General features: G+C 39.4%; 1 protein-coding gene and 1 pseudogene across 1 annotated transcript; one reads left to right on the top strand and one right to left on the bottom strand.

The window, feature by feature from the left end:
- Positions 1-614: 614 nt before the first annotated feature.
- LOC107497314 (membrane-spanning 4-domains subfamily A member 12-like) lies at positions 615-19,727 on the bottom strand. The gene is made up of 7 exons (XM_036221609.1): positions 19,687-19,727; positions 16,718-16,815; positions 14,490-14,630; positions 12,571-12,693; positions 9,476-9,595; positions 6,427-6,547; positions 615-805 (listed from the first exon to the last, which is right to left on the bottom strand). The coding sequence occupies exons 2-7, from the start codon at positions 16,763-16,765 to the stop codon at positions 771-773; spliced, it is 588 nt and encodes a 195-aa protein (XP_036077502.1). The 5' UTR covers positions 16,766-16,815; positions 19,687-19,727; the 3' UTR covers positions 615-770.
- Positions 5,367-5,485, top strand: LOC118603742 (annotated as a pseudogene).
- Positions 19,728-24,200: the final 4,473 nt, after the last annotated feature.

Below are 24,200 nucleotides of genomic sequence, written 5' to 3'. Positions count from 1 at the left end.
AAAGACCTCATTTTCAAGCAAGGTCACTTTCAGAGGTACTGGGGATTAGGATGCTAATATATCTTTTTTTGAGAGACACCTTTCTACCCCTAACAGCAAGCTCTCCAGTGGTTTTTTGGACTTAGAGTGTTAAGTCCATCTTCTGCTTTCAGAAGTGGACTCTGGTCACCGATTCTTGGGAATCAGGAAATATTCCACTTGCCTCCTCTATCATCACGCTACAGATATAATGGCAAGAGCTAATAAACAATAAATGTTAATAATTTATTGAAGGATTCCCATGAGCTGCGTAAGTCCTTTTATTGATATATCCTCATTTAATTCTTGCATTTACTCTGTGGGCTACGGACTATTACTTCTGTTTTATAAATGAGGAAATAGAAGCGCAGAGAGATCAAGAGTCTTGCTATTGCTACTTCGACCTTATGCCCGATTCCAAAGTCAGAGTATTTCCTTCTTTCGGACAAAGGAGTCCCTTCACTCAGGCCAATTTCCTCCAACTCGAGATAAAGTGGGCATTCACCTTGACATTCCAACCTCTCTCCTGATTAGCTATCTTTATTCGTGTCAACTCAGAATAGTTTTTAAATAAGGAAGAGTCAACTTGTGGTCAAATCGCATCCTTTATTGAAGGAGTAGGAAAAAGGAGTACCGGAAGGACTTCCTTACAATGCATTTCCCGTGAGGCCTCTTGAAAACATTACGGAGTTCTTCACTAATTCACAATTAATCTTTCGTTCTTGATTGGAGTCACACTGGTTCTTTGCAAGTTATGAACTGCCAGAGTAGTTCGACAGCGAAAGACCTGGAGGGAATCAAGTCACAGCAAATTGATCGTGATAATACTCTAAAACAAGAGCCTCTTCCTCAGCCACAGAGTTAAAACGAGACAAAATAACAGCACAAAACAGACAAACAGTGTAAACCTAGAATATGACCATAATGAGAAGAAGCACTTACTCTGTCTTGGGACACAGTCTAAGGCTTGTTAGATCTGTGGTCCATCAGAAACTAGAGGTTTTAGTGAATTGCAATGACCATATAAAACTAAAATATTACTCTTCACAAAGTGACTAACTTTCAGCTAAACTCTGGGTGTAGGGTGAGGTAGTTCTTTGACTTCATGTCCTAGATCGGAAGGTAGAATATCTGAATAACCAATGAAATGGAGACTTATCCGGCTCATATACGGGATCTAGGGGAGTTATCACAGAAGACATTCTAATGGACACGGTTTCATTTTTTTTTTCTTGTGTTTTTTCTTTTTTTGTGTTTTGTTTTTAAGTTCATAGCAGAATAGCCTGTTGTATTAGCACAGGCACACACACACACACACACACACACACACACACACACAACCCTGAAAATACATTGACATTTTGAAGAGTTTTATAATCAAGTGAGATACAGATCAGTATTTAAAGCTAAGCTTAATAGTTGCTGAGCAGTATGAAGATTAGAAAAAAAGAATAGGTAGTTTATACAGTTAATTTTAGTGGAACTAAGACCTAAGTTATCCAGCAACGTTGGGCGTGAAACTAATCTATAAATAACATCAATAAACTTCCTGAATATCTTTCAAATTTATCCTCTTCCCTTTATGCTCTGTGGTTCAAGTTCAGGTATCATCACTTGGCTGTAATGTGGCCCGTTGGAGCAACCTTCTAATTTTCCCTGTCTCTAGCCTTGTTCTCCAATTTTATCCCTGCTCTTCTGCTAAATGACTGAGGACACCATGATAGACTCTCTCAAAATTACTACATGTTTATCTCAATCCTCATGGCAGCCCTGCCCCTTTTACCACTATCCAGTTCAGAGATGGGCCGGCCTCTGTCAGCTGGACCCATGGGAGGTAACGAGAGGCCTCATTTTGACTTCTTAGAAAGAGAAGCCAGTTTCCCCTGGTCCATGGGAACCAGGAAATGCTGCCCTAGCCTTCTTATGGTCACCAGAATAAAGCTGAGGACAGTAGAGGAAGAAAGAACGAACCTGGGTCACTGATAAGTCACTCAGCAGATGAATCAATTGGGCATGGAATCTCCTCTATTCGTAGACTCACTGCTACAAGACATAACGTATTTCCTGGTTAATTAAGCAGCTTGAGTTGGGGAACCTGTAATTTGCTGCAAAAAATATTGTAATGGGAACAATTATGCAGCCCCGGAGTCTGATCAAGAAACACTGCTGTTAAAAATGCTTTGAAAGCACCTTGATACTTACTAAATTCTTCAGTAAGGTGATTTGAGTCCTACTAGGATTTGGCTGCGATTTGCCCTCCACCCTCATTTTCCAGCATTCTCCTCCACATACTACCCTATAGGAATTTCACAAACATGGTATCAGGGTAATACTAGCCTTGTATATGTTAGAAAGTATTTTCTTCTTCTATGTTTCGGGACGAATTTGTGAAAGATTAGTATGACTTCTCTAAATGTTTGGTAGAACTTATGACGTAGCCATCTGGTACTTTGGTATTCTTTGCAGAACTTTTTTTCTTATTAGATCAATCTCTTAACTTGTGATGAATCTCTCCAGATTTTTATTACTTCACTTTCAGTAGTTGGTGTGTTTTAAGGAATTTGTCCATTTCATGTTGGTTATCTAACTTTTCGACAAATTATTCATTTTTTTAAAAAAAATTTCTGTAAGGATTTTAGTCATGTTCCTTCCCTCTTTCAATCATAATTTTAGTGATTTAACTCTTCTCTCTTTTCCTTTTAGTCAGTGTAGCTAATAATTTGTCTTTTTGTGATACTTAAAAAAATCAACTTTTCATTTGTTTTTTCTCTGTTGGTTTTCAATTATTTTATTTTTCCCACTTCAGTCTTTATTATTTCCATTTTTCTCACTTTGGATTTAGTTTTCTCATATTTTCGTTACATAAGGTGTAAAGTTAGGTTTTTGCTTTGAGACATTTCTTCTGTTTTTCAATATAGTATTTACAGCTATAAATTTTCCTCTAAATGCTACTTTAGATGTATCCAATCAGCTTTGCTATGTTGCATGTTTTCATTCACCTTAAACATTTTCTAATTTTTTTTATTTCTTCTTTGACATTTTGATGATTTAGGAATATGTTGTTTCACGTATATTATGATATTTTCAAATTTTCTTATTTTATTGATTTCTAATTAAATTCCACTGTGGACAGAGAACATATTTTGTATGGTTTTCATGATTTTAAATTTATTGAGACTTGTTTTATAGCTTAAAATATGGTCTATCCTGGAGAATATTCTATGTGCACATGAGAAGAATGTGTACTCTGCTGTTGCTGGATAGAGTGTTCTATAGATGTCTAGATGGTTAGAAGTTTTGTTCAAGTCTCTCGTATTCCTTTTACTTTTGAATAGCTGTTCTATAAATCATGGAATGTAAGGTACTGACATGCCCAACTATTATTTTTAAAATTTTGTGTATCTTCTGTCAAATCCGTCAATTTTTGCTTCATGTATTTTGGGACTCTGTCGTTACGTACATATATGATTGACTTTTTTTGTCATTATGAAAATTTATTTATCTCTAGTAACAATTTTTGTCTTAAAGTCTCTTTTGTCTGACATCACTAGAGCCACTCCAGTTCCCTTTTGGTTTCTGTTTATATGGTATATATTTTTCCATATTTATATTTAACCTGTTTGTGTCTTTGAATTTAAAGAAGAAAGGGTTTCAAAAATAATACATTTATACTTATATTTATATTTACCTAGGTAGTTATCTTCAGTGGTGACTTCTGTTTCTTCTTGTCAATTCTACTTACTTTCTGGAATCCTATTATTTCAGTCTAAAGGACTACCTCTAGAAGTTCCCGTAGGAGATATCTGCTATAGCAACACATTCTTAGTTTTTCTTCTCTGAGAATGATTTAATTTCTACTTCGTTTTAAAAGGACAGCTTTGTCGATTATGTAGCTCTTGGCTGACAGTACGTTTCTTTCAGTGCTTTGAAGATGTCATCTCGTTCTCTGCCTTCAGGCCTCCGTGGTTTCTGGGGAGAAATAAGCTGCTGATTTTCTTGAAGATCCCCCTTTCAGGATGGATTCCTTGTCTCTCGTGGACGTCAAGATTTTTCCTTTGTCTATCTTTATGGCATTTTGTTTGTGTTATGTCTAGGCTTGAATCTCTTCTAGTTTATTCTGCTTGCAGTTTGTTGAGGTCCTTGGATATTAATTAATGTTTTTTTTTAAATCAAATATTTGAAGTTTTTCAGTATATTTTCAAGAAGTCCTTATGCTATGTTTCCCGTTTTCTCTCTCTCTTCTTACGTGACTCCTCATTATGACATTTTGGCGTGATTGATGGTGTATCAAAGATGTCTGAAGCTGTACATTTTTCATTCTCTTTCACAGCCTAGATAATTTCAATTGATCTGTTTTTAAGTTTGTGAGTTATTTCTTTTGTTAGGTAAAATATTTGGTGGAGCCTCTTGAGTGAATTTTTCATTTTAGTTATTATAGTTTTCTGCTCCAGGATTTCTATTTGGTTTTTTTTTATTGTTCTTATAAATTTATTGGTATTTTCTTTATCATGAGACATTGCTCTCACATCTTCCTTTAGATTTTTTAGACATGGTTTCTTTAGTTCTTTTAGCACGCTTTAGTTAACCAATTGGAACTTATTTTTTCTACTAAGTCTAACATCTAGACTTCTTCAGATACAATTTCTACTCATTGCTTTTTTCCTTGTGTTTAGGTTATACTTTTCCATTTCTTTGCATATCTCATAATTTCTTTTGTTAAAAACTACATATTTAAAATAATACAATGTGGCGATATTGGAAAGTAGATCATCTCAGGGGTTGGTTCTGTTGTTTTTGTTCTGTTTAGTGATGTCTCTGAACTAATCATATAAAGTCTTCATATTTGTCACGTGTGGACATTTCTGTAACTGTTTTGTTAGCTTAGTTGTTATTAAATAATTGGACATGGGTTTCCTTAACTGCCTTGAACCAAAACATTTCCCGGTCTTTCCCGAGAAGCTATATGTGTGCATGTTGGGGGTGCCGTAAGCTTTAAGGCTCTGAGAGGCAGTTTACACCTCTGCCTCAGCCATCACTGCCTGCTTGCAGACAGCTTCAGGTCAACCAGAGCTGGGAGGTTAGGGAATTCTCAGGCCTTTTTTTTAGCATGCACACATCCCTGCATGTGCACACGGCCTTTTTTATTTCCAGCTATTGTCACAGTTTCAAAGTTCCCTATGAACATCTTTCTCCCCAGTTTTTCCCAACTTGTTTTCCCCGACTCGTATGCCTTCTTTAGGCAGATGTAATGCTAAATGCCATCGGTTGTTCTGACAAATGTTCCAGGAAAAAAAAAGCTGTTCCCAGTGACCGAGCTTTGAGTAAGGTCAAGTAAAGAAGAGCCTTGTGTCTATGGCCATGCCACCCCGAACAAGCTCGATCCCATCTGATCTCAGAAGCTAGGCAGGGTCGGGCCTGGTGAGTACTTGGATGGGAAACTGCCTAGGAAGACCAGGAACTGTAGGCATAAAAAGTAAAAAATAAGGGATTTTAAGCTGACAAGGTTCTTGCAATCTGCGAGGTCAACCAAGGATTGCCTTGTCTAAGAAAATATTAAAAAAATAAAAGGTGAAAAAAAAAAAAAAAAAAAAAGATGAGCCTTGCCAGTGAGGATTTCTGGGGAGCTGCCAGACAAATTAGTAACAATTCTCTGGGAATGGGGCTTTTCTGGGAGCTCCAATCCCATTTCTCCCCGTTTTGTGGTTAGTAGGCCGGTGTTTTTCACAGGTACTGTGGTTATAAGTTTGTTTCGTATAAAGACTATGAAACAGACCATGGGGAGTGGAGTAATGGGGATGGGAAGAGGGCAAATTACAACACAAAAAGACTCTCACTGTTCTCGCCAAGATTCAGCCGTTTTTCTTAAGTGCTCCTTGAATTGTTTCAAGTTTTTGACTAATTTGCAGAATTCTAAAAAAGTTGATTTTGACAACTTTTGCCAGTGTTCCCATTTATATAATGGAGGAACGGCTTTTTAGAGATTGGTACTCTTAGATTCCAGAACTGCTCTCCTTAGGGTCCTCTAAAATCTTTATTTTCTGAAGGCATTTGAAGATCCCAAACATTGGAAACCAACATTTCATAACTAACTTTGAATTAGCCTTCAGTTTCCCCATCTTACTGGTATGACCAGCGACACTTTTCAGTCTATATAGTTCCTCTATTAATCCCCTGGGAGATGTAAGTCTAAAAGACATAATTCTCTCACATAGTTTTGCCCAAGATAAGTTGTTTGACTTAAATTTGACACAGGATGCAGCAAGAGACATTTCTGCATATTTTCAGGTTACTTTAGTTGAGAAGTAATACTTTTCCCCCCAATTCTAGCTAAATGTTAGTTCCTTAAGAGAAGCTTCTTAGTAGAAGCTGTTTTATCCTGATCTGAGAGCCAGAAACAAAATTACTCACCCTCTTCATCATTTGGTACTTGAGTCACTGCTGTCACAAACCAGTCGATGACTATGTTTGTAATGACCAGTTCTGTGATGGCACTGAAGAGTAAAAACTGCAAAAGCATACTACCAGCTAGCTGAATTGAAAAGGAAAGAAATATTCCTGGTATTAATCAACCATTTAAAAATTATACAAGAACGACATTTAAAAAAACAGGGACTAAATATCATTCATCTCATCAGTCTCACACAACTATGGTTATTTTTGGGTATTTTCCATAACAACAAAACGTGTTTTAATTTAATTTACTGAGTACTTGTGTAAGTACCATTTGTTATGCTAAGCACTATTAATTCTAACAACCACCTTACAAGTAGGATACTTTTACTTCCGTCTTATACATGACAAGACCGAGAAGTACAGAGATGACCTATTATACCAGGAGCTGCTGAAATTCTTCAGGGGTTGACATTGGGTGTCCATCCTTTTTGCTCCTTACACTCTCTCTCTCTGTTTTATGCTTTTCTATTCCGTGCACATATAATTTGCATGTTTTATTTTCTTTTAACTGATATATTGTAAGCATTACTAAATGTATTAGCTAGAACCATTCTCTCTCTCTTTCCACATTTCTACCATGCCCCAAAGGAGGAGTTTCTGTCTTCTTAGAAATAGGCGAAGAGTGACTTCTGGTGTTTCCTAAAACTCTTCACTTTAAATTCTCCATGCGAGAAGCAGGGATTTATCTCATTGGTGATTTTGAGAGAAAGAACCCAGGTTCTTCTGGGTTCTCTTTTTTTTCAGAATGGTTTGTGTTTATCACCACAATTCTCTCTTTAAGATATGATCATTGTCTCCTCCTAACACAGGGAGGCCCATAGTCTATTTGTAACTAAGTGGATGAGATTAATTAATGAAAGGAAGTACCAGCAAGCTCATTTGACCAAAGATTTAAAACTCGTTCTCCAGCTACGACAACCAACAGTAAAGCTGATAGTTTTATCTACATCTTCTTGATTCTTGTGTCTTACATCGGTTGGTTCCGAACATGAGAGGAGAAGACTGGATGGCTATTTATTGGCTTCCTGTACTAGTTTTCTAGGGCCAGTGTAATAAACTATTATAATTGGGTGGCTTAACAAAACTGAAATGTATCACAGTCTGGAAGTTAAAAGTCCAAAAGGAATGCATTGGCAGGACAATGCTCCTTCCAAAAGCTTTTATCAGGGAATTCTTCTTTGCCTCTTCTAGCTTTTGGTAGAAGCCCCCAGGTGTTCCTTGGCTAGTAGCAGCATCTTTCTTATAAGAGCACCAGTTATGTTGGATTAACGGCTCACCCTTCTCCAGTATGACCTCATCTTAGCTGATTACATCTGCAAAGACCTCATTCCCAAGTAACATCACATTCTGAGGTACTGTGGGTTAGGACTTCAACAAATCCTTTTTGGAGACACTATTTAACCTATAATAATCTCTCTCTGCCCTCCCCCTCTCCAATATTCACCTGATCTCAACGTCTCCAGAAGTTTTGACCCATTCCAACATCAACTCTAAGTCCAAAATTTGATCTAAATATCAAATCAAAAAAGCCCCAAAACTCGTCATCTAAATTATCTAACTCAGTTATGGATGGGACTCCTAAATTGGTCCATCCTCGGATCAAATTCTTCTCTATCTGTAGACCTGTGAAACCAGAAAATAAGTTATCTACTTCTAGGACGTATGGTGGGACAGGCAGAGAATAGATATCCCCACTCCAAAAGGGGGAAATAAGGAGGGAAAAAAAGGGGTCGTGGGCCCTAAGCAAGTCCAAAACACAACAGGGCAAATTTCTTTAGATTCCAAGGCCTGAGAATGACCCCATGTGGCTCAATGTTCTGTCCGCTGTCCTACCCTCCCCGCCCGTGGGGTCACTGGCCTTACTCTTTAGGCTCCTGTTGTCTCAGCCTGTACTATATCAAAAATGAAAATATTTGCGCAATAAAATGTCTCTTTTTCTCTTTAATTCTTGATTTTCTTTCCTGCCTTTATAAGTAATATACTAATTTTATACTTTATGCTATTTTTTAGTAGTTTTTATGACCATTCGTTTAATCTGCAGTTTCTTGTTATACATGGGGCAAGTAGGCACCCATTATGATTTTCTTTGAAATGGATAGCTCCTTGACTTAATACTATTTATTTAAGTTTCATCTTTTCCATACGGACTAATAAAGTTATTTTCTCCTAAATTAATGTTTCTGACTGCACTTGAATTTATTTCTCAACTCTATTGTGTTCTTTGATCAATTTTTCTTATAATGTATAAATACTATACCATTTTTATTATAATAGCCTAGTAACATGTTTTACTCTCTGGTGTAGCAAATTGTTTGGCCCATTGTTATGTGGCTTCTAGACTTTTCTGGCAATTTTCACACAATTATTCTTCCACTCATATGCATTTTAGAGTAATTTTATTGCATTCTCTCTCAAAACTTTGTTGAGATTTTACATGGAATTACATCACACTTACGTATATTAATTTGTAGACTCTTGTGATTTTATGATATTGAAAATTTGCATTCAAGAATATAGTTTCTCAAAGTATTTAGTTCCTTTTTAATGCACTTATTATGTTTTCATAGTTTTGCTGTTATTTTGATTGGGCTATTTATTATGTTTTTCACTTCAGTATCTAAGTGATTATTTATGTATTAATTTTTTGTAAGTTTTTCTTTTACTTGGCTGCTTTATTAAACTGCTTTTCTTGTTTTGGTAGTTTTCCAGGCGAGTCTTCAGGGTTTTTCTAGGTATCCTATCACTTTATTTTCAAGTGATGATAATTTTGATCTCTTAGAGGTTGCCAGTGTTTCTAAATTTGGGGAAAAAACTGATTCTTTTAATAGTCTCATGGCAAAAATGTGGAGGAAATACAGTTAGTTTTTATATTTCTGTGCCAAAGATGGTTTACGAGTTTGTTTGCCTTTTCCATACCCCACCCACCACAACACACATCACTCATCATAGATTTTCCATTTATATCTAAAGTTTTGATCTAGTTATTATTAAGCTTGGTACTTACATGTGACCAATCATAGTCATCCGCTATTGACTCGTAAGTTATAGAAAAAATGCTTAACGAAATTGTGCCAAGTGTAGCAAGGCAGGTACTTATGATGTTCATAACAATGGCAGCAATCAACTGTAATAGACATGCAAACAACTCGTCATGGGCAGCATAAACGATTTTGATGAAACAATCAGTCTGTTGTATTGACTAGTTGAAATTATGTAATTTGATTTTCTGGAATATTACTGTGGTTGATAGCAGGTCACTGCCCTCAACTTTGTCTAAAAGTCAAGAGGACGAAAAAATTTTCAGGCGAGATATTTATTTATTCATTCAACCAATAATTATATAGTTCCTACAACATGCTAAACATTGTGCTCAGGATTAAGCTAAACTTTCTACTCAAATATTTTACAATCTAATGGAGGAGACAAAATGACAAATTTAATTTAATAAAATTTAATAAATATATCATGATGCAGATAAGCTTCAAGTCTAAGATTTGTCAGTGGCATTCCTGCTCCAGGAATGTCACTTTACTACTTAAAGCTACCTTCCCTGACGACAACATCCAAACTCTTGAATGGCACTGAGGGCCTTGCCTAAGCTGTGAAGAAGGGGCAATATGCATTTTGTATGTATGTGAGGGATAGTTAAAGAATTTTATTATTATTATTATTATTATTATTTATTATTATTATTATTTTAGTAATGGGAAGGAGGATGCGATTCGATACTGGTCAACCAAAAGAAAGGACTTTGGTGGACATACTAATTTTTGGTTGTCTATCAGGCAGCCCCCTTTTTATTCAGGGAGCTCTCCTTATTGCGTTAGTCTTTATGAAAGGAGTTCATCAAACCTGTGCTATGAAGTCCGGATGAGGGAGGTCAGAATGATCCTTTGAACACACTCTTCATCACGTCACTTCTCAAAATACTCTCCTATTTTCCTAAGAGCAGAAGCCGGTCTAAAAGCCCTTACGTGACCTGGTGCCCATAGCGCACAGACCCCACTTCCTGCTGCCTTCCCTCAGCTGCTCTGCTGAGACCACACTGGCCCTCTAACCCGGCCTCGCCAGACACTTTTCCGACGCTGCTCCCTTTGCTTGGGATGCCGTTCCCTCCGATATCTGCGTGGCTATCCTCTTCCCTCAAGCTTCGCTCAGTAAGACTGATTTGGATCATTTTCCTTAAACGTACAGCCCATCAACGGCAGCCCCTTTCACATTCTTTTTCCCACCACAGCTATCACCTTCTAATACGCTATGTGATCTTTTATTTGTCATGTTTATTGTCTTTATCCCCCAAGGAGAATATAAACTCCACAGGGGCAATAACTCTTTGTTCGCTGATGCATCCTACATACCCAGAACATGCCTCGCACTCAATAAATACTTTTTGAATTGAATTGTTGGAATTTAGGGACAGGAAGTATGTTACAGTACCTAAGTATGCTAGAATATTATGCCAGCACTTTTTCATGACTTGAGAAATAATTGTAATGGGTTTCTTTTTGTGGCGGTTGAGCTGCCACATTGGTTAAAAAAGTTCCTGGACAGGCATTCTTGGTGCGAATGAATCTGTGTGTTTTCTGTGAGGGATGATGTCAAGTATTTCTAGAGAAAAAAATAGAACTGCTCTGTATGAGACACAAAGAGAGCTCTATCTTTCCTCGAGGTGCAATGAGGAGGAGGGAAAGAAGGCAGATGACAGAGCGATGCTGGAGGTTGCGGGGAGAATTACGAGGGGAGCAAGATCATGCCTCGACCTTGGAAATTAGTCATCATCTTCCCTCGCCGTCCCTCAAGCAAAAGTCCAAAACGTTTTTTGTGAGTTTTTGTACAAACCGGTAAAGGGGCCAAGTCTATTCACACCTGCTTTTTTTTTTTCCGGATGCTGTGAAGCAAAATTGGGATTGCGTGTGCAAATACAGAAAATGAACTATGTGAATGTCAGTTCCAGGAATTTGCAGAGTCACAAGGGGGCTTCATGGGCTTTGAGGTCAATTGTACGTTTATGTCTGGGGAAAAGGCAACACCAGATAATGTCTGGGTCACATGTACCCCATGTTTGTAAATACGTTGGAGAAACAAGCGTAGGGAAAGGAGTAGAATGGAAAATAATGTTATTAGTGTCTACCTTGGTTATGGTAGAAGTAACAACAACAAAAAAAAGCATAAAAACTTAATGCCCATTAATTACAGCCACCGAGCTGCTGCTGAGCAAAACAGCCTCTTGTGCCTCTTTGACCCTATCCTTTTGGGAAAAGAAAAGGCAGACGTTTAGTTAAGTTAAATTAAACAAAATTTCTTCGGTTTCTTCTTTCGCCAATTCCTGAAAGCACCTCGTTTTCTTCATAGGTTCTGATATGCAGAACTAACGTTTATTGAGAACTCACTGAGTGCCAGGGATGGTTCTTTATGCTTATTTACTCATTTAATCTTCACAACACCCTTTGAGGTAGATACTATTATTAGCCACATTTCCCTTCAGTTGGGGAGAAGGAAGCACAGAGCAACGTAATTTGCCCAAGTTCACATAGCCAGTAGTAGGGGAGTCAGAATTTGAATTCTCTGGAGCTGTGATCCTAGCCACGAGGGGAGAGGTTCTAAGGAGAAAGTCACTGTCATTTGTCGGATGTAACTTAATAATATCTGATTTATATTCTAACGATATTTTCTAGACCTGGGTTTGCTGAGGGCAAGTCTCTTTTCAAACATTATCTTGTCATAATTAAATGCTATTATCTTAAGCTTACCCTATTTACTGTCTTGCTTTGACTCGCAGGTCAGTTTTATGTAGTTACATATACCCCTTTGGATAGCTTAAAATGAATTATTCCATCAAAACCCTCATAGCTGACACCTTATAAAACCAGTTCCTCACACTGTAACCTCAACACCCGTTTACAAAAGATGCACTGGAGTGCATACTTATAAAAACTAAATGATTCTCCCTCTCCACCCCCAACCCCCACTGCCATCCAAACATTTGGAAAAGCTTTATGTCCCCTAAAAAAAGTTAGTTCAGAAATAATCATTTCTTCTCCTGAGTTTGTGTCAGGTAATCTTTTTATCTTTGGCACTGCTCCAAGCATTCCACCATACCTTGTGATGGGTAGGTTTCCTCTGTGTTTCTACGCTGACGGATCCTGAAGTGATGAACTGTGGATAGAAACAGGCACTTGTAAACACCCATTCTTGTTGATGGTCCCCTAGATAATGCTTTTCCTAACACCAGTGGCATTCATGAGATCGGAACGGTCAGTGAATTCTCTGAAGAACACAGCTTTAACTATTTCGTTTCTGTGGCAATCACTATGAGGAACGAGCTATAGACACTTCACTTGTTTTGACTGCCACTTGTAAAGCTCATGACCTAAATTATTAGAAAGTAATCCTGAGTGGCTAGTGGGGTAGCTTCATTTGCAAGAGCTTCTCACCTATTATATTACAGAAAAAATATTTCACTGATAGAAAATAGCTTCACAAAGCATTTGATCTGAAGAGTTACTGGTAAACTTCCACACACGTCAGGTCCTAAGTACTATCATTACCTGCCGGCACCAGTTAAAACGATGATTGCTCCTTGTATGTCAAGAATTCAATTTTTCCCGCCAATAGTGTGTGTATCTTATACCCACCTTCAATCTGCCTACAGCGGTAACAAAAGATAACTCATTCGAAGGGCACTGAGAATCTTGCCATCCAGGAAAATGAGATCCTGTCACGGAAGCAGAAGCACTCTTGCCTAAATTTTTCAAAATCTCGGACACTTTGCTGGGTCACTCTGGGAAAGTTACTTACTTTTTCTCAGTCTTGGTTACCTTATCCGTAAAATGAGGACCAGTTATTGCTATCTCATGGGGTTGTTGTGGCAATTTTATAAAACAGACTGAGGCAGTTTTGGAAGGCACCCGATACACAGTAGAAATAAAATGGAGTAATTAATGTTTGTGGCTAATTTCGGCTATAAGCTTCTCTTCTACCTTGGACCAAGGCTCATTTCTAGATGCCTTATAATGGTGATTCACTGTATTCTTTTCAGTTCAAAGCATTTCTCTTAATGACATACGGGCTTTTCCAGAATGTTCTCCGTGCTGGTAAATGCCCTCCAACTGGGTGGGATAGGAAAGCCTCTGAGGAAATGTGTCTCATCCGGCCCACCAATCACCAGGTCCCTCCCTAGGGGAAGCCACGGTAGGTAGCTGTGGTAGCTGCGTGTGTCTCAGAAGCCTTCTCGCAAAGCACAGGGCCACGGGGTCACCTTCAGATCTTCTCTCCCTTGAAGCCTTGTTTTTTGGAGTGAGGAGTTCAAAAGTGTGGCTAAGGAGTTAATGAAACCCTTTCTCTTCTCAGGAGAAATTTGGCCTTGAATTAACTTTCTGTTCAGCTGGAAACTTGATACAATTGGAGTATCAGTTGTGTTATGAGGCCATGTTGCTTATGAATAAAATGGGCCCTGACTGATAAAATTGCTTCTTCGATTAGTTGTACCTGTGAGCTTAAAATAACTTGTGGGAAGCTGCACTATGTCTCCCATAGGGCCTTTGGAAACTATACTCATGGAATTATTACAATATCCTTATTCAAAACATCCACGTTAGAAATCTCTGTTTAATTTCCCTAAACTTCTCTTGGCCCTCCTCCCAACTCCCATGTTTCTTCTTTTCTCTTTCCTTATATAACCTCTCTAAAATTCAAGTTATAGCCTCAGACATTTTTGCTCTGCCAAAGAAAAACCTTAGAGTTATCCAAACAGCCACTCTCTTTATTATTCTTCAAGCATATCCCTTCAATATCTATTCTGTTCTCAAGGAACTTATCAAAACATGCAGCAAACATAAACATTTTCCCATGGACATACTCTCCACCACCGTTTTGTAAAGGCTGTTTCCACAGTAAAATTAGCTCCTTAGAGTTTAGAGATTGGGTCTTTAGCCTTTGCTTGATCTCTTGAGTAATTTGCTTGATACAGTAGAAAAAAAAAGTAAATGAGTTGAATAATAATACTATGGTTTACTCACAAATGGTGTAGAGCAAAATGCGTAAGTTAGTACAATAAGTACAGGCAAAGAACCAATTCCTGCGTTGCCATCTTCTAAAAACAATTGAGAACAGAGAATCCCCAGGGCAAAGTGGAACAGGCCAACAATTATTTGTACAGCCTGTGAGAAGAGAGAGCCATTGTTATTACTCAGGTCAAACCTAACACAGACAATTACGGTTTGGGTGACTGACAGGTAATGGAAATGTCCAGCTTGCCTGGGTGTTTCTGAAGCAGTGGTGAAAAGGTTGCGTGTCAGGGGGGACCCTAAGTGGATAAAGAAAGGGTGGCCCCAGTAGGGTGTTAAGATCTCTGTGTTTATTTTAACAAGGAGTGTTTTTTTTTTTTTTTACAGTAATCTTCAGAGGTAATTAATATTTCATATCGTGGTTAGTTCTAGCTAACTAACAAGCAGAGGCCCATTTGTCTGTTTGATCCACGCAGCTGAAAAGGGAGCTGTTGCTTTGGGAATCTGGACACCCCTCTCCTTCCTGTGGCTGGTTCTATGAAGCCGACTCCACCTGGCAGGTTTCGTTCTTATTCGCTTCCACCAACCCAAACCAAGTACTCTGTGACCTTGTTTTCCTCTTCCCTTCCTCTTTTGTCTGGGATTTGGACTTTAGTTTCCTTTTGCTCTGCCCACTCCCATCCTCAGGGCTGACTTTTGCAACCACGGCCCTAGGCTTTGTTCAAGAAAGCAGGAAGGAAGGCTCTCTAATAATCCCTGGCTTTCTATAACCCTCAAGTGCTGTGTTCTCAGAAGCTGTGCCTAGAGCTGAGCCTTGTTTTCCAGCTGGACTAGAGCCATGCAAACACACCAGTGACCAGGGTGCTGCAACCACTGAAGCAGGCCGGGAAGGTCAATCTTTTGTTCTCATCGGGCCTTCAACTGATTGGATGAGGCCCACCCACATGATGGAGGGCAATCTGCCTTATTCATGCTTAATGATTTAAATGTTAACCTCATTCAAAAAACACTCTCAAAGAAACACCCAAAATAATGCGACCGAGTATCTGGGTGCCCTGTGGCCCGGGTAAGTTGACACATGAAATTAACCATCACAGAAAGTCAAGAAGTGGCTTTCGGTGGGTTATATTACTCTCCCTTGAAGATCACCCTGACTTTGAGGCAACACAAAACTATGCATGTATTGACAACTTCTTTCTCGATCTGACACAGGATGGAGGGCAATTTGGGATGAGATTAAATGGACTTGCCCGCTACTGCCACATTCTTCAGTTTTGGCTCCTTTCTGAGCCATGAATCCACTTACCTACTCTTACTTCAATGAAGGACCCAAAGGGATTTAGTAGGAGAAACTCGTAGAATATCCTAAATGACTCATCCTCTCTGAGGTGGTAGATCTTCCTGGGCAGGTCAGTGGGTGGCCAGTGACAAGGCTGTTCCTTCTCACATACATTGCCATCACCACCATCCAGGCCAGATAAGGAAATAGAAAGCAAGCAGCCTGGACCTAAAGCGCCATGGTAATAGGAGATTGGGTAGCTGGTTGACCCTGCTCTATATGAGGCCTTGCTGCATGAAGGTGTCCCCTGCATTCTCGTAGTGGGCCAGCTAGCAACCAATCAGCTGGAGAGAATCACAGATTTGATATGTTTGGAATTTTTCTAGGACAAGGTTTAATTTTTCTGCCTTACATCAAAATGTGCATGGAGGCCCCTCGAATGTTGGCGGATAATACAAAAGGGGAAGCATTTTAAGGTTGAGGAGAAGTGAGAGGGAGAACAGCGGTGCAGGATGTGACCTCTTTGAGCTAAATGTCGGGGAGCATGCTGAGAGCATGATGTTATCAAACAGTCACTGGCCACAGAGCCACAGTGTCTACAGCCCCTTCTGGTTTCGAGCCCATTGCCTGACCACCTCATTTATGATCTATAAACTTGTTTCATACTGTGTATAAACAAAGGTATAAAATGGACCTTCAATGCATAAGATTGCTTATGCAATGCATAAGATTGCTAGAACCCTGGGTAGGTTGTGATGATGTTGAACCTTTCAGTTATGATTTGTGGATTTATAATTTGCATCCAATTTGCTCTAGCCTGACTGGGATCACCTCAGAATGCTGTCATCGACTTTCCTTCCTTTGGGAAGTTCCCTGTAGATGTGGTCCACAGCTCTTCCCTTTTATATTGGGAAGATGCAACACTCATCGTTTATCAACCCAAGTAGCACTTAATCCTTACCCCCAGTGCTCTGCTCTCCTTTCTTGGGTTGCTATATCTTCTTGGCATTTTAATGAAGATATGATACGTAAATTATGGAGAAATAATGGATTCCTTGTCTGTGGAGAAATATAGAGAAAAAGCAAAACTAATTACATCTGAGAAGCACTTAATATCACAGATGCTGGTTTTCTACTATTTTCCTTGAGAAGCTTTTTGCATCAACCTGATGATATTACTCTCTACTACATAACTAAAAACTTCCTGTCAAAAACCAAGAGCTACTTCTCATATTTATGCTTCCATCATGGTCTTTAAATGAGACTAAGTAGATAACTTTAGATGTAGGTATCCAGCTCGCATTATTTTCACTTCTTCTAGGAATTCCCCCACTGCCTTAGATCCACAGGATCATCCAGGTTTGGGTTCCTGGTTGCCATGTTTGGTCTTTGCAAAAGCGTCTCCCAATCTAGCCATAGTTGATTGGAGAAGTCGTCGGAATCCGACTAACTGAGCCAATCATAGTTCCCTTCCCAAGAAATTATATATAGCACTAAGACAATACAGTCCTAATCCGGGCTTGCCTAATCTTAAACAAGAAGTGATAGTATTGACAAAATGTTCCACCTTTTGGAAAGAGTGGGAGAATACCCAGACTAAAGAGATGGAGGGAGAATACTCCCTAAAAATTCTGATGGTTCTCACTTCCCTCATCTCAGGGTTTATTTATTTTTATTTTTTTATTTTTGCCTGCCATGTGATACACCTGCGTCTTTAAAATAAATTCTCCATTAGTTTTTTAAAACTCATGTAAGAGGAAGTACATGAAGTGAGAGTTCTCATAGTGTTTCGGAATAAGTTTGGGGCAAAAGGCAACCTTTTGCACGTTAAGTTCATTAAGTTGCCAGAGGCTGTGGCTAGTGGTTTTCCTTGAGGGCTTATGGGTAGGAGATGGTTCAGAGAAGTAGCTATGGTCTACTGAATTACTGTCCCCAATTATTCTTTTCCCTTTTTCCCTTTTAGCGAGTTATATCCCTCACATTTTGCCTTGTGACCTGCAGTGTGGCTCCTCTACTCCAGGGAAAGACTACTTCCCTACCTCGCCGGAATTGGATTTGACCTTGTAACATGCTTTGACTGATGCAGCGTGAGAGACATGACACATGCCATGTCTGAGCCAAAACCTTATGAGGTATCCTAAGTTTCTCTCGGTCTTCTTGCTCATTTACCTCTCTTGTGAAACTGTCACTTCCCAGGATATCGCTGTATTCTACTTAACGTGGATCCCAGCATGAAGGCACATGGGATAGACAGACCCACAGCCTACCGTAGTATTGAACAAACTTGGTATTTGTGACCCGGATGAACCCAAAAGGCATTATGCCTTCCAGAGAAAACAAATACCATGTGTTATCACTGTTATGTGGGGTCTAAAACAGAAGTCAAACTCATAGAAACAGAGTAAAGTGGTACCTCCCAGGGGCCGTGCGGGCAAGGGAAATGGGGTCATATTTAAGAAGCCTATTTCTAATCTAAGGTCATGAAGATTTATACTTATTTTTAGCTCTTACATTTTTAGGTCTTTGATCCATTTTGAGTTAGTTTTTCTATATGGTGTGTGTGGTATGGGTTGAAATTAATTCTTTTGAATATGGATATTCAGTTTTTCCAGCACCATTTATTGAAAAGACATTCCCCGCCCCCCACTAAATGGTCTTGTTCTTCATCTAAAATCAATTGGCCATAGATGCCTGGATTTATTTAAATTTTCAAATTCTATTCTATTAACCTATGCGTCTTTCTTTATGCCAGTACTATACTGTTTTGATAGCTTCATAGTAGGTTTTGAAGTTAAAAAGTATGTCTTTCACTTTGTACTTTTTTTCAAGTACGAAGATTGTTTTGGCTAATCAGGATCCCTTGCCGTCCGTATGAATTTTAGGACGAGCTTGTCAATTTCTTCAAGAAAAACCATTTGGGATTTTGATAAGGATTCCATCGACTCCAGATCAGTCTGAAAGTATCGCAACCTTACTCTGTTAAATTTTCCATTGCACTGAACACGGGAAATCTTTTCATTTATGTAGCTCTTCTTAACTTTCTGTCAACAATATGTTAAGTGTATAAGTCTTGCAGTTGTATAAATTTATTCTTAAGTCTTTTATTCTTTTGGTTGTTATTGTAAATGGAATTGTTTCTTAATTTTATTATTGGATTGTTGATTGCTAGTGTACATAAATACAACTAAGACTTGTGTATCGATCTTATATACAGAGACCTATTGAATTTATTCATAAACTGATTTGTGTGTGTGTGCGTGTGTGTGTGTGTATATGTGTGTGTGTATTCTTTAGGGTTTTATCTACATAAGATCATGTCATATGTTCATAGGTATAGTTTTACTTCTTATTATCTACGTGGGTGCATGTTATTTATTTTTATTGTCCACCTGCCCTTGGTAGACCTCCCAGTACAATGTTAAATAGAAGAGAGTAGATATCTTGTCTTATTCCTGATCTTGGCAAGAAAGCTTCCAGTGTTTCACCATTACGTATGATGTTAGCTGTAATTTGTCATACACATCATTTATCATGTTGAGGAAGTCTCTTTCTAGTCCTGGTTTGTTGAGTATTTTTTTTATCATGTAAGGAGCATCAGATTTTGCCAAATGCTTTTTCTGCATCAATTGAAATGATCAGCTGTTTTTTCCCCTTTCGGTCTCTTAATACAGTGTATTACATTGGCGATTTTCATATATTTGGCCACCCTTGCATTACAGGGAATAATCCTATTTGGTGATGGTGTATTATTCTTTTAGTACACTGCTAGATTTTGTTTGGTATCGTAGCCCTGGGATAGTCCTGAGTTAGGTGAGACAAAGGTGGGTCCTTTGAGCAGATCCTCCAGGAAACCACCCGACAAAGAGGCCAAAGCAACAGCCCAGGTTCTTTGAGGATAGGATTTGTTCTGCTCCCTCTAGTACTTGGTACCTGTGCTGGGAACGCGGGCTGTTTTCTTCAAGGCCATCGATGAGCTGGGGAGTGGAAAAAGAGATAAGCTAAGTTCAAATTCCACAAAACTTTCTTACCAACAAGATTCAGTTGTGTGTGTGTGTGTGTGTGTGTGTGTGTGTGTGTGTGTGTGTTTGATTAGGCATTCCTTTCTTACAAGTTTCAATTAATTTCCAGAGCTGGGAGACAGTTAATTCTGACCATCTTTGCCAATTTACACATTGCTTGGTGGTCCCCACTCTGCCATTTTCACTGATGTTACCTCCGTCCACGTCTTTTTAAATTAGTCCCATTGTCATAAGTCTCATATCCAGAAACAGCCTTGTGGGTTTCCACATGCTCACTATAATACAGCTTTCCTCTAAGCTCTGTGCCCTCTCCATTGGTTGGACTGGACTTTTGCCTCATTTCTAACATTATCTGCCATTTCTCAGTGAAATGAAAATGGTTCTCAGAAACGTTAAACTCAGGTATGCTCAGTGCTCCTTTTCAACTTCCTCTCCTTCGCCCTTCTCCCCTCAAAGCCAGCCCAACCTGACCAAATCGACCAACCAACTAAGATACGGAGAAGCCCCGCACCGAATCCATTCCTGTGTTGAGGGGTCGGCGCAGAGCTAGAAATGGGAGACAAAGCTAAGATGTCAGTAGCTGAGCTGACATGGGATTCATTTTTGGCTTGGGTTATTGCAAAGTCCTCTCGTTTGGTCTTCTCTCCTGCAATCTGTCATTCCTCCTTTCTTTGCCCCTTCAGTGTATTCTCCATATCTCGGTCACGGTAATCTTTTCAAGTCGGATCATATCACTTAGGAGGCTCCCCAGTGTCTTCAAAATAGAGCCCAAACGTACAACAACCTTTCATGAAGTGCCCTCTGGTTTATTTTCATGGCGGGTGCCCGCCATGTCTGATTCTTTGCAGTTCCGCTGATGGGCCATATTTTTGTGTGGGTTTGTGCCATGCTTTATTATTATTATTTTTTAAAACTGTAGACTTTAAGCATTGCATATGGCACAGTGTTGGAGCTCAGTGATTGTTGAGTAACTGTATAAATATAAAGAATCTCTGTGTTCCTGCAGCTTGCCAACAACTGAACTGGCTTTCGCTTCGTGGTATTTTAGGTGACAGGTCTTAGCATATGGGCTCATGCCATTTGTAAAATTAATATTAAAGAGAAAAAATTAGAAAAGTGTTTGGTAACCTAGTAAGGGCACAATAAATATAGTCATCGTTTATTATTATCACTACTCTCCTAAAGAACAAGCTGAAACTTGTTAACTTTTCATCACATTTGGACGATGTGGAATGGAATGACTTAAGTCTAAGCTATGCGAATATACAGAATTCCCTTTAGGGACCCCGGAGACACACCTCCAGGTGATAAACAAGGATCCTGTAAAAGAGTTGAAACCCAGACTCCAGAGGACCTCATATGGAGACCAGAAGAATCAGGACAGTAAGGAAAAGCGCTTTCAAACAGGAACGCAATCGTGTGGGTGTCGAGAACTGCAGGCCTTGGTTTATAACTGTGCCGCAATTCACAAGGTCAACTGTCCCGCAGGGGTTTACTTACTTAAAAACGCTGGATGATTCCCCCAGGCAATGCGTGCGCCGCCACCTAGCCCTCTGAGTGAGGCCGAAGTGCGCTCAGGTTGAGTGAGCATGGAGCTTCTCACTTTAACTGCTGTTACCAGCGAAACATTCCTAGCGATGGGAGAAGCCAGGACGAGAGAGTCCCAAGGCGCCGGGGCCTGGCAACCTCTGATCTCGGGGTAACCGGGTCTAAGTCCTAGAGGGAGCCCGGCCACCGCTCCCTCCGCTCAAGTCATGCCCTGAGAGCAGGGCCAGAGGGGGTGTGACGCCACCGGCGGCGCCCCCAGTGCCAGGCCTCCCAGCCGCGAAGAGGCGGCGGGGATCTGTTTCCTCGGTTAGGCGCCGCATCCCGCCTCGCGCGGCACGGGTGCTGCGGTTGCGGGCAAGAGCGCAGCTGCGCGGGGCGCTGCACGCGGAGACCCGCGGGACCCCGTGGTGCAGTGGAACTCCCGCCGCTCCGCTGTCTGCAGGCCCCCACGGTGAGGGTGGAGTAGCGGCGCCGGCACGGAGGCCGTCCTGGCCTGGGCTGTGTCAGCATCTTACTGTCCTTGGACCTGGATGCTCCCAGGGACGAGACGCTGTGTTTGACTCCACCTGCTGGCTGACAACTCTGCAGAGACAGCCCTTTGAAGCTGCGTCACCACGCAAGCTCCCTGCAGCCGAGAATCTTCTATATGTTGCGGCGGGTGCAACGCCTGGAAGAATAATTAGCTTCTTTGGTCTTCCATTAACTCTGTAGAGTGGAGATAATAATACCTGCTGAGGTACCTCACAGGCGCATGCTACAGAACTTTGACATAAGCTATTACTGTTATTATTACTATTTTATTTATTTTATTTTTATTTTATTTATTTATTTATTTTTATTTTATTTTATTATTTAATTTAATTTTATTTATTTTTTATTTATTTTATTTTATTTATTTTATTCTAATTAAGTAAATACCATGAGTCAAATAGTTAGAATCCTCCTAGAGGTGATTTTTATGAGGGCAGAGACCCTGTCTGACTTCTTTACTTCTGCGCCGTCCCCCTCTATCCCCCCCGCCCATAATCCCTTAGTCCCCTTAAACCCTCTGGCAGTCAGCTATTACCAGCGTATACTGCTGTGTCTGGCACATAGTAGGAATGAATGAATGAGTGAACGAATAAATGAACAAACCATAGAGCCCCTTTTCTGATCTTTCCTGGGGTGTTGATTGCTGAAAGATGTTTGTTCATATTTTCTTTCTTCTGTCCTTTGGAATCTGGTGGTGTCTTCTAAATGCAACTTGTCCAGAGAGGTCTGCTTTTCTTGGGACCTTTTTTTGCGGGAAGAAGATGCTTCCTGGGTAATGGTGGTGATGTCAGCCCCTCTGGGGTTTTCTTGAGTGAAATAATTCGGTAGCTTAAGACAACCAGATCTGAACTGAGAAAACTTTACACTCAACATGCCCCCTATAGAAATGTAAACCAGAGTCATCCATTTTAATTTTTATTTACAGAATGGGAGAAAATAAACATTGGGACGAACGTTAATGCATTTCTAGAAAGCCACGTGAACAAAACGATGATGTTCTTCCTTTATTCTTCATTACACTTTTTCATTCTGGACTGAGGCCACGATGGTTCTATTCTTTAATATGTAATAAACGGATCCTTTTGTATCACAAACCTGAAATAAGTGGAGTTAGTAAACTGAGTTAGTTAGAACATGAGTTAGTAAACTGATCATTAATACATTCTAAAAAGCAGCTTTATTTTTCTAATAAATGACTTTGAAAATTCTTCCCAATTGAATATCTATTCTGACATGGTAGGGTAATTCAGAGACGTTGCATACAGGGGCTCAGAGAAAGGACACAATGGTGCTAAAATAAATATTACCCATTTCAGTATATTCTTTTCAGCTTATTCTTGAATGAGAATATTAATTCTTACTGGAACTCTCAGAGTTTCTAAACTTCTTCTTGAGTCATCTTCTCTCTTAGCAGATAAATCATATCTAAAAAGCTGGGAAGAGAGGACTGTCCACGTCAGACCGCAGGATTTTTGGTGGTTTCTTTGGAAGCGATGATAACGGGACTGTTCTCACCAGTCAGCTTCTCCCCACCCCCAGAATCAACACATCTAATTTTGATGTTTTTCTTTCTTTCTTTTTTCATGTAGGTTAGAAACTAAAAACCATGCTTCATAAACACTAAAAACACAGGCTAAACATACACAAATATTTAGTTTTCTAGCCAAACTAATCGAATTTAAACTGTTAACAGTTTAATGCTATGCTTAATTGTTAATATGCGATGATAGAATTTGGAATGTAGTTTATTACACCATTGTAGTTAACATAAAATTGTATTTTATCCATAAAACATAACATAACATTCAAAATTTTCTTCATGATTCTGTTTCCAAATTCCATTCTCTATTGGTGTTCTTCTTCCATAAGATCAACCCTCCAGAAGGGGGTCAAGATTTAGAAACCCAGGGACTGAAATTACCTTGTAGACTGAGGCAGTTTGTTGGTGCTCTGCTTTGTTTTTGGCCAGGACCAGGATTTCTGTTTCTATTTGAGTGTCTATACCTAGGTCTTACCCCCACTTCCAGTTCATTACTTCCTAATGTCCCAAACCTGGCCCTTTACCAAAGTATTAATCTCATGTTCTTTTGTCATATGGGTCCCCACTGCGTCCCTTGATTTTTCCATCTGTGGTTCTATAGTCTCTTCATGGGCAATGCTTTTTGCAGCTAGAGGTTAATCTATTACCTGTAAGTTCTGAACTCTCTTGATGAACTTGAGCTTATTTATTTATGAATGACAAAATGATTAACGTTTGAGAGAAATTTGGATAAAATACCAAAATTCCTATGTAGCACCTGGAAAAATCACCCAGTAATAAGTCCTATGAATTTTTTTTTTTTATTA

Source organism: Rousettus aegyptiacus, unplaced genomic scaffold (genome assembly GCF_014176215.1).
Source record: "Rousettus aegyptiacus isolate mRouAeg1 unplaced genomic scaffold, mRouAeg1.p scaffold_m13_p_5, whole genome shotgun sequence".
Taxonomy (NCBI): domain Eukaryota; kingdom Metazoa; phylum Chordata; class Mammalia; order Chiroptera; family Pteropodidae; genus Rousettus; species Rousettus aegyptiacus.
This window is presented reverse-complemented; position numbering and strand designations above follow the sequence as displayed.